This window comes from Lingula anatina, chromosome 2 (genome assembly GCF_051362555.1).
Source record: "Lingula anatina isolate TDL-2025a chromosome 2, LinAna3.0, whole genome shotgun sequence".
Lineage (NCBI taxonomy): Eukaryota > Metazoa > Brachiopoda > Lingulata > Lingulida > Lingulidae > Lingula > Lingula anatina.
The window spans coordinates 1,962,803-1,977,669 of record NC_141768.1 but is presented as its reverse complement, the minus strand read 5'-3'; the positions used below and the strand labels follow the sequence as shown (position 1 = coordinate 1,977,669).

At 36.8% G+C, this 14,867-nt stretch overlaps 1 protein-coding gene across 8 annotated transcripts in view; it reads right to left on the bottom strand.

Annotated features, from left to right (window-relative positions):
- Positions 1-14,759, bottom strand: part of LOC106165990 (rap guanine nucleotide exchange factor 2) — a 96,074-nt gene extending 81,315 nt beyond the window's left edge. For 7 of the 8 annotated variants that reach the window (XM_087006524.1, XM_087006529.1, XM_087006528.1 and 4 more), the window contains exons 1-4: positions 14,608-14,758; positions 9,245-10,175; positions 4,981-5,108; positions 59-142 (exon numbers count right to left, since the gene is read on the bottom strand). In XM_087006524.1, the coding sequence (XP_086862650.1) occupies positions 59-142; positions 4,981-5,108; positions 9,245-9,313 (281 nt within the window). In that variant the 5' untranslated portion in view covers positions 9,314-10,175; positions 14,608-14,758. Of the gene's footprint in view, positions 1-58; positions 143-4,980; positions 5,109-9,244; positions 10,176-14,607 lie in introns of all 8 variants that reach the window. The other variant, XM_087006534.1, reaches the window with a different exon arrangement.
- Positions 14,760-14,867: the final 108 nt, after the last annotated feature.

Here is a 14,867-nt window from a genome sequence, read left to right as displayed (position 1 = left end):
GCTTTAAAATGGGGCACGGTATTACAGGGGAGAGGGCAAGGGGGGGGGGGGTTCTTACCTGCTTCTTGGCAGGAACATGGATCCGTCTATGAACACACTCCCAGTAAGCAGGATATACCAGCAGGAGCTGATCTCACCACGGCTGGAAGAAACAAGTGAAGAGAGTTAGGAGTGTGTTTTAGTCACAACTAACACAATTACAACACCACCTAAAGTTTACACTATTTTATCTCAGAAAAAAATGTTTTACAAAGTTAAAAAAGTCAAATTTTAAGATTCTTATTAAATTCTTATTAATGAATTCCTTGCTCTGTCTGCTTTTCTCACAAGAAATAAAATATATTTTAATATTCAAGTCAGTCACCAAGCCATGTCCTTCATCCAAAGCACATTTCACATACTAGTACCATCACACCAAACACAATCTAAAACATACTCTTATATAACATAACCCACACTGACCTATCTCTGCATCATGACTGACTTGGCAAGTGGCAAAAGTTATGAAAATTATCTTACATAGCCTTAAATGAAGACAATGACACAGTAGATGTCACATAAGACTAGAAAATGTGCAAGGACCAACAGGAGATGGGACTAACCTTATAGCAATATGGATAACAACCTATGTTCTAGGAATTTCATCTCAGAAAGCAACAGGCAAAACAGTGAATGCCATCTGTTGTGCAAAAGACTTCTACAGAACTTAAGAGAAAACAGCCAGAATACAATATCCACATAATATTCTGTCAGCTTTTATTCAATGCTATTCCGTGTTTGCTAGCCTGACATTATTTCTGACTTCTCTATCATACAAATCTTGTTAAATCTCTCTAGAATTTATGCAAAGTCCAGCACTTTGGTATAGCGAGGATGATTTCCATTCCCATCACTGCAACTTCAGGATACACACCAACAACAATAAAAATGCCGTTAGCTCAAACCAGGTTAAGACCCATTCATAAACACTTTTTTCCTACCAAACCACTATATTAACACCTGTAATAAGGTAATTCAACAGGTGTGGGTTTTATAGCATGGTTTATTTAGGTCTATTTAAGTACAGCTTAAAGATACTTTTAATACTGCCCCAAAAAAATAATTATGTACGGATTTAATTCCATTTATTTGTTCATTTTCATTGTATTCAGCTATTCTTAATATTTTTGTCAACATTTAAGCAAATCAGATAAATTTTTTCCAAAGAAAACTTTTATGTTAAAATAAATAAATAAATAAATCCTACAGCTTTTTCATGAAGCAATATGAACTTTCCTGCTATTCACCATACCTGTATTTAACTTTACATCCAGTTCTATCCCTCTTTACCTCAGTCTTTAGCCATATGTCGAAAATCCAAGGTAATATAATATTAATTATCTTCTCTATGAACTCAAATTAGTCTTCGAAGGGTTGCCCTGATATGAGCAAAATCCATAAAAATTCCATTGCATAAGAAAGTTGCTACTTCCACTTTAAGTAAGCGTAAAGGTCAAATGCTCTTCAGTTGAACCTTCACAATATATCCGTTTTCTGGAAGTAACACAGTGGTAGTGCAACCTTTGATAACATCCTTTAAGTCAAAAACCATGTAACACAGAAAAGTTCATCAGTTGTAACCTCTACTAAGCGTTTCTAATAGCTGGCAGAGGTGGCAACTAGAAAAGTGCTGCCTACATAAGATGTTCGTAATCATCCTTCAACCATGCTTCCCATGTCAGCAGTTAGTTACTGAATGAGAAAGTGAAAAACATCCATCAGGAGTGAGCCGCACACACTGGGTCTGTGTGCAGCGGCACTAAAATTAGTTCACACAGACAATGAGATGGTTCAGCATCGTGATGACCCTCTGTTCCACGGCGGTGACACACATGGTCTTCCATCATGCAATCAGTGTGTTAACATTGCTGCAGCATCCCTGTGGTTCCTCCCTTCCACGGGTCCCATCAATCAGTAGGGGAAATGGGATAAAACTTTTACTTTAAAACTGTTTTTGAAAATGTCCCAAAGTCATATTTCCTGTCAGCACATCCTGCAAAGCTACTTTCTTTCTAAAAACAACTAAAATCAATAAAATTAAAGAACCTAGTCCCTTTTGGAATGTTCATGAAACCATAGCAGTCACAAGTGAAAGGGTAGCCATTTAGGAGGAAATAATTTATTTAAAATGGTATAAATATTGAATCCAAGTGCAGGAGCAGCGTGGAATAATTCATGAGTGCGATAAATTTGTTTTTATTTTAAAGAAAAATTTATTTTGTCAGGAAAACCCAAGGCATGATTACTTTAAATATGGTCCAAAATGGACAAGATGAATCACATGCAGTAAGAAAGTGTCACATTACTTGGCATTTTACCATGAGTGAAGAATTACAAAAGACAAAAATGTGAAGTTAGTTAATGAGCAACTACTCCCTGTAAACAGGGTTGGCAGACATTCATTTTCTTTTTGTTTTTGAAACACATGAGATTGAATGAGCATACAAGAACAGTTTAAGTATTGATTGGCAATATTTATTTATTTCTTGGGAGGAGGGGAACCAAATATACATAGTGGTTAATCTCAGAGCATAAAAACAACAGCAGTGGGTCAATTGTTAATGGTAAATTCCAAAAATCTGTATCTATAAAATTTGTGTCAGGTATTCTGCCTGATGTGCACATCCTTTAGAGCTCACCTTAGTTTCTTTAGCAGGTTCTAGTACAACGGTACCCGAGTGATATACCCATTATCATTAACAGCTAAAATGGACTATATTTAAATTTTAATTGCCTGCAGTTAATGACCTTTCTATTCCTTTCCTATAGCCATAAATGTACCAGTACATTCAAGTGTTCTTATCTACTCATGCAAATAACGTGTAAATTGGCTCATTAAGGCGATAAAATGTTAATGAATTATATCAGTTATTTGAACCTTGAGACAGTGATACAGCCCAAGTGACACATATAAAACATGTGATCTGAATGTTTGGAATATTTGAAGCTGAAGACCTTGAGTTCTTTATCAAATCCTTGCCCTGTTAAAAATGTAATTTAAATAGTTATAGTAAATATTTCAAGTATTACCTGACTACTAGGTTAGGTAAGAATTTAAAAATAGAAGGGCTTTTTATCTTTTTCAAAATTTCCCAAGGCATAAAAACAATTCAAGTGTCAACTACAATAAATTATGACTGCTTCACTGCTGAATGCAGGATTTTGTTTATAAGGAAATAATTATTTCAATAAAAATTCACTGTCACCCGTGTCAACCAATGCAAAGTCAACAAATCCAAAAAAACCTTTACTGTCTAATATCACTGCTATTACATTCTTCAGTCCCCCTCCAACATAGATAAAATATGGGTCACGTTATCTCAGCCCATCTTTCTCACATTTACATTAGACAGCGCTATCTCTCTCTCTCATCTCAGACAGAGCCATCTTCTTGCTTACACCAAGACCTGCAGGGTCCCAATGGAGAGAGAATAAACAAGACTGGATTCCAGGTCAAAGTTGACATGGATCTGCTCAGTGCTGACACCTAATGGTGAAGACATGCACTATTTCTATTTACATGAAGAGACCGTGAATCTATGCATCTAGATGTAGCTCTGCATTTCACCACTATCAAAAAGATTCCCACAAAAAACAAATAATGGATACCTTTATCTTTGTGCCTTCTTCCAATCAAGTCAATCATCTACTGTTATAATAAATAAAATCTTCTTTAGGCTTCCTTTAGTGTACATACAAATACAAATATCACAGACTTAGCCAAAATTAAAATTGTAATTGATTAAATAGAAATTATATGATTGTCACCATCCATTTACCATCCACACGTGGTAGATAAATAAAATGACAAAGTTAAATGCCAAAACATATGAGCAAACCATATAGTCCAACAACTAAAGTACTTAGGAGACAAAACCAAGTCACTTGGCTCCACATAGAACACATGTGACAGTTTTAACCACCAGATGTCGCCACATCTGGAGCCTGTTGCACAGGGCGCATTAAGTGTTTGGAACACACTAAGACAGCTCAACACGAGCTAAGCTCAACTAAATACAACTGCATACAGTCTGAGTGATAGTGGTCTAAAAGTGTTTCACAAACAACAGTGATTTGATCCACAGTAAACAGTGTCTGCCTTTTTACAGTTTTACCAGGTAAAAAAAGGTCTTACAAGGCTGCAACTCAACTAGAAACTTGCATGCCTGCTGGGCCAAAGAAAGTTGTAGCCATAGTCTACAATGGACTTAACACCCAATAACCACAATCTAGCAGCCTTTAATAAAAGGAAACTGAGACTACCAGCCATTTTTATGACTGCGGGAGGGGGTGGGGAGGGGAGGGGGTCAAATACTGACAGTAAAAAAACCTTTAAAATTCTTTATAAAATAGTTGGCCAATTCAAAACAGTCAAACTCATGTAAGACAATGCCCCAGCTAACACATCTAACATATTGTGATGTCCAACACACTGTCACAGCCAACACAATGCCTCAGCACATCTAACACAATGTAATGTCCAACACATTGCCATAGCCAACACATCTATCTCAATGTGATACCTAACACACTGTCACACCCATCACATGGAAATAATGACATCATAGACAACATCATACCCAACTTAATAACAATTCACAATCAATCAACCCTTTTGTTTCAAACTCAAAATCAGAAAACAAAACTAAACATTAAATGATAACATCTTAGGCCCTTTTCAAATTGAGAAATACACTTAACTAGACCAATCCAGTTGGACACATACTAACATGTTATTACCCTAGTTTTACTCCATTTCACAAGTTTGCTTTCTTCTTATTTTGTAATAAAATGGACCATGTCGAGTACAAGGACTTCATTTTAATGATTCTCTTACATTAGAGTCAAGCTATTAAGCTGTCAATCTCTCAAACTGGAGCAGCCTAAATAAGTGCAGCTCTTGCAGAGAAAAAGGGCATAAGTCTGAAGCCATACTCTTACCAGTATAATATATCATTTGCGTCGTGGAACTCGTATCGCACATTCTTGCAGATGGCCCGTAGTGCTGGTTCTCTCAGTGAGCTCAGTGCCTCTAGCCCTCGCAGGTACGCATATATTATGTCCAAGTCCTGAAAATGCGACAACAAAATGTTCTACAATAAATTATACATCCAACTGTGTCAAAACATTGAGCAACAGTATCCAAGATTTAGTAAAAAAGAAAAAACTGAATGTTTTTGAGTCAAACTTCCAATTATCTCTGTCACAAAGAGCCTACTGGGTTTTTCTCTATGAACTTTCTCAGAGTAGATATTGTATTCAAATGCTGAAAAAAAACAGTTGCAACTGTGTTTTTAAGAGCTTAAACACAAGATTTTTCTTGTCACTACCAAAGCATGTGTTTTACTTTAAAGCTAGCAAGATATGTTTCGAACAATACCAAAACCCTTTGTCTTATCTCAAAAAGCTAAAATATTTTCCTTTTGGAAAGCTTTTTAACAAAATGAGAAGGCACAGTTTTTGTGGAGTCTGATGCTTGGAGTCCATGTATGGCCCAAGCCATTCCAAGTCAATGAAAAATGATATGTGTGTGTGTGTGTGTGTGTGTGTGTGTGGGGGGGGGGGGGGGGGGGGCTTTTACAGTCAGAATCTCCTAGGGGCCAATCTACAAAGCAGCCTTAAAACAAGTTCACATCAGTTCTAAGACACTAACACTAACCAGAATTAGCCCGTCCAGTTTCTTTTAACCAAACCTGTTAAACATGAGATTTAAAGGCACAGGCATTGATAAAAACCCCTACGTAATCTGCACTAAAAATAATTCCTATACTAGTACGTCTATTTTAGTCATAAGTTTGTCTTGGTATGAACGCACCTTGGTAGTTCTCCCCCCCCCCCCCCCCCCTCCCCTCACTCCACTTCTGGAAGTACACAACTACCCAGTGCTCAGTGAAGCAGTTGATGAGGTTTGTGGCTTGGCTGAGTTTGGTATTGGGTGAAATTTAAACACAATGGTGCGGAATAAAGGGATACAGCTGGGCAAATGGTAGAAAATGGCAGTAAATTAAGAGGCAAATTGCAGTTCTTGACACAAAGTACAACCTTACCAAGATGTATTCACTATGCTAGCAGCGTTAAGAGTTGTGGAGGGAAAAAGGCAAATTTCTCCTCCCTCCCTGCCTTTACAGCACCTTGATGTGAGTCTTTAAAAAGACAAAAAGTCACACGCATGCATGCACACATACTTTTACACCAGGTCATTGTGATGTCTTTAACAAAACAGAAATCTGTAGATCAGCTTACAACTGTCTAACCCAGGAAATTCAAGAATCATACCATGCTTTCTTTCAGTTTTCAATTTAGACTAGTGTAATTCTAGCACACTGTTTGTTTCAACCAAATGATTAAATTCTTCACCAAATCAATAATGAAATATCTTTTGGTTTCAGAAAATAATCCATAACACTTGATAAACAAAGTAAAACATTCTGATGAGTACAGAAATGTAAAACAAGGCTAAGTGCTGTTATTTTCTTTTTCAATGATTCCTTCTGATTAAATTTCCTGTCATCAAAAATAAGAATCTAAAGGCCTTTTGTTTACTCCAGTTTTTAACTCAGTGCATTTGGTTACTACACCACACAAGCAGTCCCCATAAACTTATGATGACCAGTGACTTGAAACAGGATCTTGGTCAGTTGGAACAGATCCATTGTAGATCAATCCCCCTCTGCCAAGCCTAGAGATATCAATACTGGCCATTGTCTAGACTGTATAATGATTGACTCCCACAGACTTCACAAGATATACACTGAATGAAAGCTTATTAGGAGCCCCTTATGTGTGATTATATAATGTGATATAGTCTGGGAAGGAATGTGGGATTGCTTAATTAATGAAGCAGTTACTGCAGTTATAAAAGGCACTGCAAGCCGCGCGCGCGTGTGTGTGTGTGTGTGTGTGGGTAGGTGGGGGTGTGTAAGACCCCATTCCCAGAGATAAGATCGATCCAACTAGATCGACCTAACTCCCTGGGGGTTCTGGCTAAATAGCTGTCAGCCGAGCAGACACAAATATTTATTACCCCCTTACAGCTTGTAGTAGGCAGGACGGACATTTAAGCCAGATTATCTGACAGTAAACTAGTGAGACTCCCCACGGGGATAGATCGATCTAAAATCTATGGGAATGTGCCCTAAGTGAGAGAGAGAGAGAGGAAAGAGAGAGAGATGAAATAAACTGCTGCTCTCAAGCTGAGCTGACCCAGCTAATGGGCCACATATTCCGCCCCTGTGGAATAATCAGATTGATATCACACTTCAACTGCTACTTGATTATAGTACTAACACCACTTGTTTTTCAGGCCACAAGGATCTTCTCATGCTGAAAAATTCTTATTCCACTGAAAGTGTGATGAAACTGAAACCACAGTGTTGTGTGCAGTGTTATAAAAAAAGAAAAACTAGAGATTGCTATTTTTTGTTGTACTTTAAGATGTAATGATCCCTTATTAGCACTAAAAACAAATTAAATATTTATAACTTATTTCAGCCTATCTTAGATAATTTCCCTCATGACTAAGTAAAATTTATCATTAGGTGTTGCATATAAGTGTGGCTTCATGGTAATGATCAAACGACAAAAAATTCTCATTTAAAAAATTTTAATTGTTTTCAAGAGTTACTTTAATTATCAAATGAAACTTTATACTAGCAGCACCTACTGGTGAAAAAAAAGGGCAACCTTTTGAGTCAAAATAACAACTATCTCCATACACACAAGAAAATCTGTATGTAAATAGCATATGCCAAAAGAAACACTAGAAAATGTCATGATGTTGGTATTTCAGAGGAAGAAAAAGGACTCCATTAAAGACATTAATCATCTAATTACACTCCACTTGTGTTGACCTAACCCTTAAAATATACCTTAAAAGCTTTGTGGGTTTTTAATGTAGTCACCATGTTCTTCATGTTTATACCATTAAAAGATTAAAAATGCATTATCTGCCAAGGGTTCCATATACAAGATAAAGCAGAGAAAGATAAGCTACATTCAGATGGGATATAAACTAAAACAATATCCTTAATCAAGTGGTGGGTTTCACTTGGTGCATATTTTCTCATTGTGATAAAAATGTCTGACCACAAAGAACCAAAAGAAGGGAACACCATTCCCCTAAATATCAGTGGTGAAGTGGAGGGGGGGGGAAGGGTTACAAAGCTGGGGTAGCACTAGCAAATTTTTCCACTCAGCCAAATCACAAGTTTTCATTAATTTTTTTTTTTTTTTTTGCAAAATGGTTTAAATTTGACTAAAACAAGTCAATTCAACCCTTTTTTGTTTAGCCAAACGAAGTCAGTTATAGCATTTGGCTAAACCGGCTAGTATTAGTGCTACCCCAGACAAGGCTTCCTATGATACCAAGTTGTAATCACATGGTCTGATGTATTAGTCTATCTTACATTAAGCTACCACATTAAACTTGACTGGAAATGTTACCCAAATACTATCTATGCCACTTATAAACACCCAGGATCATTTCAACAAGAATCAGGATTGAGGGGCAATGGTGTTTGTATGTTTGTCTATCAACCACCATTTTACAAAATACTCTAGGTTCCTAACAAGGTAAATTGTCTACACATCCATTTCTGGTTTAAATAACAGTGATTTCCCCTTTCAGATTTGGCATTTATAGGGTTATGTAGGAAAACAAGGATATCTTCAGTCAAAATGAAACTTGGGACAGGTCACTGAGGTCAGTTGCTACCCCCCTCCTCACCCCCCCCCCCCCCCCTGAATACACCTATTCAATGCTGTAGAAGACAATGGACCTGAATGCTCAGTTATCATAGAGTGATGTACTATATGCATCTATGCGATTACTATCACAGTATTCAACTTGTGTGTGAAAGCACTTTTAATTTCATACTGCACTTAGGGGTCATCCACTTTTACCATAATATTCACAAGACTACAAACTGTACACTGGGAGGAGGGGGGGGGGGGGGGGTAATGCTTTCTGTACTAGAATACTTTTAAACAAATAATAAAAATATTGATTTAAATTGGTGTCAAAGGTCATTATTTTAAGCTTTTCACTTTGTACTCCCTGAAGGGTGGAGGCATGGAAAAAGTCTACATTTGCAAACTTATGAAAAAGATGATGATGATGAAAATAGGATGATAGATTTTACAGAGTATATTTAGTAAAAAGCATGTTTGTTGTGATGTATTCCGATAAAAAAAACTTTATACTTACATCTGCAGTTCTCTGTGGAATATGTTTTTTCAGACAATGTAGGAAGTGTCTCTCACTTGCCCTCGCCATACTGACAGTTAACCTGTGGAAGACTTCAGTAGAAACTCAATCCTATCTACTAATCACATAAATATCAATACTGCAATCTTCCTCTCACTGGCTAGCACTGTTTCTTGAAAATTTTATCCATTTTCCTGACATAAGAACATTTTTGAAAAAAGTCGGAGGCTGACAGACAGTTATTTCACCTAGTTGATATAGGAATTCTCTTTACCACAATGTCTTTGAAAATACTGCTTAAACACCAGTTGGCAAAAGACGTTCAATATGCCAAGATCCTAGGCAGGTTTTATCATAAATCTTCGGCTTAGTGAGCACAGTTATTGTTGTTGTTTGTCATATCAGCAGCTTTATAGATTAGTGTCTATCAAGAATCCTCAGATAAGGCATCACAATCAATACTTCCAGTCTTGGAGAGTCTGTGATCTTCCTCAGTTCTATTCAGATCTTGGTTGCTATGCAATATGCAGGGTCAACAGATCACTTGAACACAGATCACTGACCATCAGAGACATTTCTTGACCACATGTCATCCAAGTTTTGTTTTTATCAGTATCCAGGTATAGGAATGGTGGGCTATACAGTAAAATTTCTATGGAGAATCCCAGTGTAGCTGTCCTGCATACCCACCATACCTGCTGTCATGTTATCACCGTGTTGTAGTGTTTTTACAAAGACATCTGCCGCTCCAAGTAACAGCAGGACGCTGGACAGTCAATCAACAGGGTGAAGATAGGTCACAGAATGATTGACACCTGTCAGTAATGTTTTGGTTTGGGGAAGATTGACACTGACATGCCAATGAACTGGACTCTAATCTTATAGCATACAACCATGGGTCAGTGTTCTAGGTGCCCACTGTGTGCATTTCCTGGAATATAAAGTAAAATTTTGATTATTTTCAAATAAAAGCTATTCTGACATCAAAATAAAGATTAACAACTAGATAAAATTGTTCACGAAAAAGATAAGTGGTTCTAATTACAACTGAGTGGTTCTAATTGTGGCCTTATGTCCCACGCGGGACGAAGAGCAATGATGATGATTTACAACTGAAAAATTCAAGAAAACCTCAGGCTTGACAAATTGTGCTTTAAATGCCCCAAAAATTTAGATTTTGGATTTTCTAAACCCCTTTCATCCAGGAGTCTGTGACTTACTCAAAAGAGCTCCATTAACTCAATGGTATGATTCATCAAGGCAATACCTTAGTGGATCAACAGGTGTCCAAACACTTTTTTCATAAAACATTCAACTTAACACACGTCCGTTGGCCCAGACACATTATCACGGGTGTCGTGGTATTTCACCCAGCTGGGGGAAACATCACCAGGATAAACTTGTACATTATGCAAAAAACTCACTTTTTTTTCAAAGATATAAATATATCTTGAAGGCTAACTTTTTCCATTTGAAAAATTACCTACAATACATTTAATGCAGCCTACTTTCAAAAATAAAGCAATTCAATGGATCACTGCTATGTTGATTTGTTTTAGTCTTTTTATTCTTTAAGGGGTACACAATTCATTCTGCTCTCGGGACCTCTTAACACAGAAACAATAGCAAAGTAAATCAGCACTTCAGCTGCAGAGTAAATGTTTTTAGAGTGTTATAAATAAAGAAAAGAAAGGATCAACTTCAACAAAAAAAACCACCATTGAGTCAAATTTCAATTGCCTGCGGTACATTCTTTTAAGTTAAACAATGAAATTACGTCATACAATGAATCAACTGTAAGCGGTACTTAAAAAGATGATTTTTTAAGTGAACACACACTATGCAAGGATGAGACCAGTCCTTACTGAAAAAGTAAGAAACGTGGCCAGGGGTCCAGGGTTCACGATTCACAAGAATTACCCAAATGACCCTGAAAAAGTAAGAATTGCGACAAAAGTAGGAAAAGTCTCATCAGTGACTATGAAGCAAGGCACACGTTTCCATAAAAACAAGATTACGACACTGGCAGAGGTTATACGTTAACAATTACTGCTCAAACAGCCTTATCAGTGGCCGTCAACAGAATTAAGTTAATGAGTGGGTAATTCAGGCCTACCCAACTACCAGACTCGGCACCTAAGGATCCTGAATTAACCGGTATATCGGACCACACTACCCGTTTTCAAGGTGTGTTTCAGATCGTATTTCGGAGTATCATACCCCAGAACAAATTTTGTAGGACGACTGCGAGCTCATCCACGCTCGACTGAACAACCTGAAACAGTACTCTTACTTTAGAGTACTCTATTTCATTGTCTCTATGGGGGTATATGGGGACTTTACGACATTCGGTTTGAATGTTTTAACCACTTTTGATAGGGCTATTTTGCATTGTATTAGATTAATGTGGCAGTCTAAGGTTCATCTAGGTGGCTTTCAAATTAATGCACCCGGTTTTAAAATCATATAGCGATTAAATACGACAATCGTTTACTATCCAATCAAGGTGACAGCCGAGCGTGGGCTCATCCTGTCGGTGTTCTGACTGATACTCCGAAATGCGATCTGACACACACCTTGAAAACGGGTAGTGTGGTCCGATATACCGGTTAATTCAGGATCCTTAGGTGCCGAGTCTGGTAGTTGGTTAGGCCTGTAATTAATTAGATTACATTGTGCTGCTGACAGCTTCGACTTAACAGTGTACTCACTGATTGGAGCTTGACCTTTCAGCCCTCGACTTCTGTAAGCAAACCAAATAAAAACAGGGCACTACTCACGCGACATCTTCAAGTATAATATTGAACTGGTGACTCTCACCCAAAATTATATATGAATAAAACTCAATACAGGAAGTGAAAAAACAAAATTCTCACAATTTCATTCTGTGCGAAATCATTACAACAATAAACTCAATAAGGATATAAATGATACCTACATAAAGCACACATTCATCATCATTTGCCATCATCCATTTAAAAGATGAGTAACTGTGTGTGGCTGTGATCTATCAAATGCGATTTACCAAGAAAATTACTATTTCATGTTCCAAATACACTAACACCAGGAACTGGCAATAAACCAAAGAAATGCTTAATTGAAAATCATATACCCCGTTCACACTACAGTTGCCAAAATGCGCATTTCTATAATTCGGATTTTTCGTAAGGAATCCGATTCGGTATTGCGTTCACACTCGCTAAGCGAATCCGAATCCCACGTTGAAAATTTCAAGTTAAACTTCATGTTTTGAACACTCGCGCATGCGCCGCACAGGAAATCTTAAAATATCAACAAAAATTTGTGACGACAAATGCAACTCAAAAGACATTCCAGCATTCTTGAGAAGTATAAGGTGGCAAAATAAGTTTGTTTCCTCATGTTGTAGTGAGTGGTGACCGCCAAATACGTTTGGTGCAATCGCTAAAGTAATAAACCAGCGCTCAAAGATACCCGCACTTATCTGCACACATGGGCAGTAAGATCTGTACAGGTGTCGATTCCGGTAAGTTATCCGATCGCGCTTAGAAATCCACCTCGCTTGCAGGATTTTGAAAATGCGCATTTTCAAAATCCTCTTGCGTTCACACTACTGCATTTATTCGAATTGTGACCTAATTCGCAACTTATCCGGATAACTGAGCGTAGTGTGAACGGGGTAATAGATATGATATGCCTGATCCATATTTATGTGTGAAGTTAATAGATCAACAAAGTGTGCTTCTTTATATATAATGGAAATGCCATTCACATTTTAACTTTTCCATCAGCACTAATAGAATAGAATCAATTTTTAAGGGCTTATCACTTGATACTGGTAAATTATGACTTCCTTCTAAGCTTAAATGATTAGAAACAATTTGAAATAGTCAATCGTCTGAAACTTGTATCTTCCTCAGATGAGTTATTCAATACAACAGCTAAATAAATAATACATATAAATGGTAAATAGTCATATTTTAAAGTAACAGGGCACTGCATCTGACAAAAAACATCCACCTTACTTCCTCTGACACCAAAACTGTTCTTCACAAATCTTGTGCTATTTTTTGCTAATTTTCTCTTTTAAAATCTCTTGGCATCAGGAAGGACTAAAAAAAAACAAAGACTTTCTTCAGAAGAACCCAACTGGGTATTAAAATTTCTATTAACCCACCCCAAAATCACCAACCCCATAAGTGTCAGTCTATAAATACAGTGACACCCACTTTGACATGTCAGGTAACAAAGACATCAAGTTACCTGTCCTCCTTCCCAATACTAACTGTACTACTACAAGTGTCATTTCACTCTACCACACAATGGCTATAAAAAAAAATCAGGTTATTCATGCTCAACCTGCCCTATGACCTACGGGCAAATGTGTGTACTTCCATTACTAGAGCATGCAACTTGGCGTGTAGTAGTAGTACAAGTTCTTTTATTACTATCTAGGACCGCTGTAGTTTCTGTTCAAGCCTTATAACTAAGTTTTCACAAACCAATCATTAGTTGCAAAAACAAATTATGATCTATTTTTGTTTGTTAGGACTTCAAGAAAAACTTAGTACTTGGATAGTCTTCTGTTTGCATGCTTAAAATTCTTGACAAAAGTATGCAGCTAGCCAGTGGGAATAACAGTCAGCTGAGGTAGCAAACCCATTATAAGGTTATAATTTTCATACAATTAAGTATTTCTTCTACCAAAATATGGAATCTCTGATTAGGTTAACTATAAATAATTTTACTGGTATCATGAAGGAAAAAATCCATACTAGTAATGATGAACCTGACTATTTTAAAACACAAATTTTGCAGTAAGAACTTGGAGACCCAAATCATAACCACTTTGGGATATGTTGCTATGTTGGATCTGCAGCATTATGAGATGGAGCATTTTAAATGACTGTTTAATTGCTCATAATTATTACAATTAACAGACATTAAACATAGTATCAAGCCAGTAACTACATTAATTAGGCTAATTTGTATGACTGGCAATTAATCTAATTGCCACAGTTCATGACTAATCAAACCACAATGTTAAATGTTTTAGATTAACTTTTTTAGTTTCACTCATTTCCCCAATCTATTTGATCATTTACAGCTGTATATATTAAAAATGCTTTATACAAGCATTAACTGTAGAAAAAAGGCCACAATTCCTGCCTTTAAGTAAATAAATACATTCCGAATTCCTCTACAGCAGAGCTGTAAATAATTTCAGTTTACTCGAGTTTACTCCTGAAATTTTCATAACATTCATAACAGCCCACTTTTACCGACGGTTTTTTTGCCACTTTCCCAACCTAAAGCCTGCATAAATTATAAAATACATATAACACATATTTAAAATATGTTTATATGTTCTGAACTATACATACCATCTGAAAACATGATAAATATCCGGACGAAGCTAGATAAATTTTTAAGAATTTCGCGGCCCGTCTAACACAGACTGGCGGAAATTAGGCCAAGTGAAAGCGAGGCTTGTGAGTCATCGGGTAACACTGGTTCCGATTGGCCTGATTAGAGCACTGTCTAAACCACAGGGATTTAAAGTTTATTTTCAAAAGGTTTCTATTTTTTTCCTTTATAACATTAATTATATATTAAAATATGCATTTATATATAAAATATAATG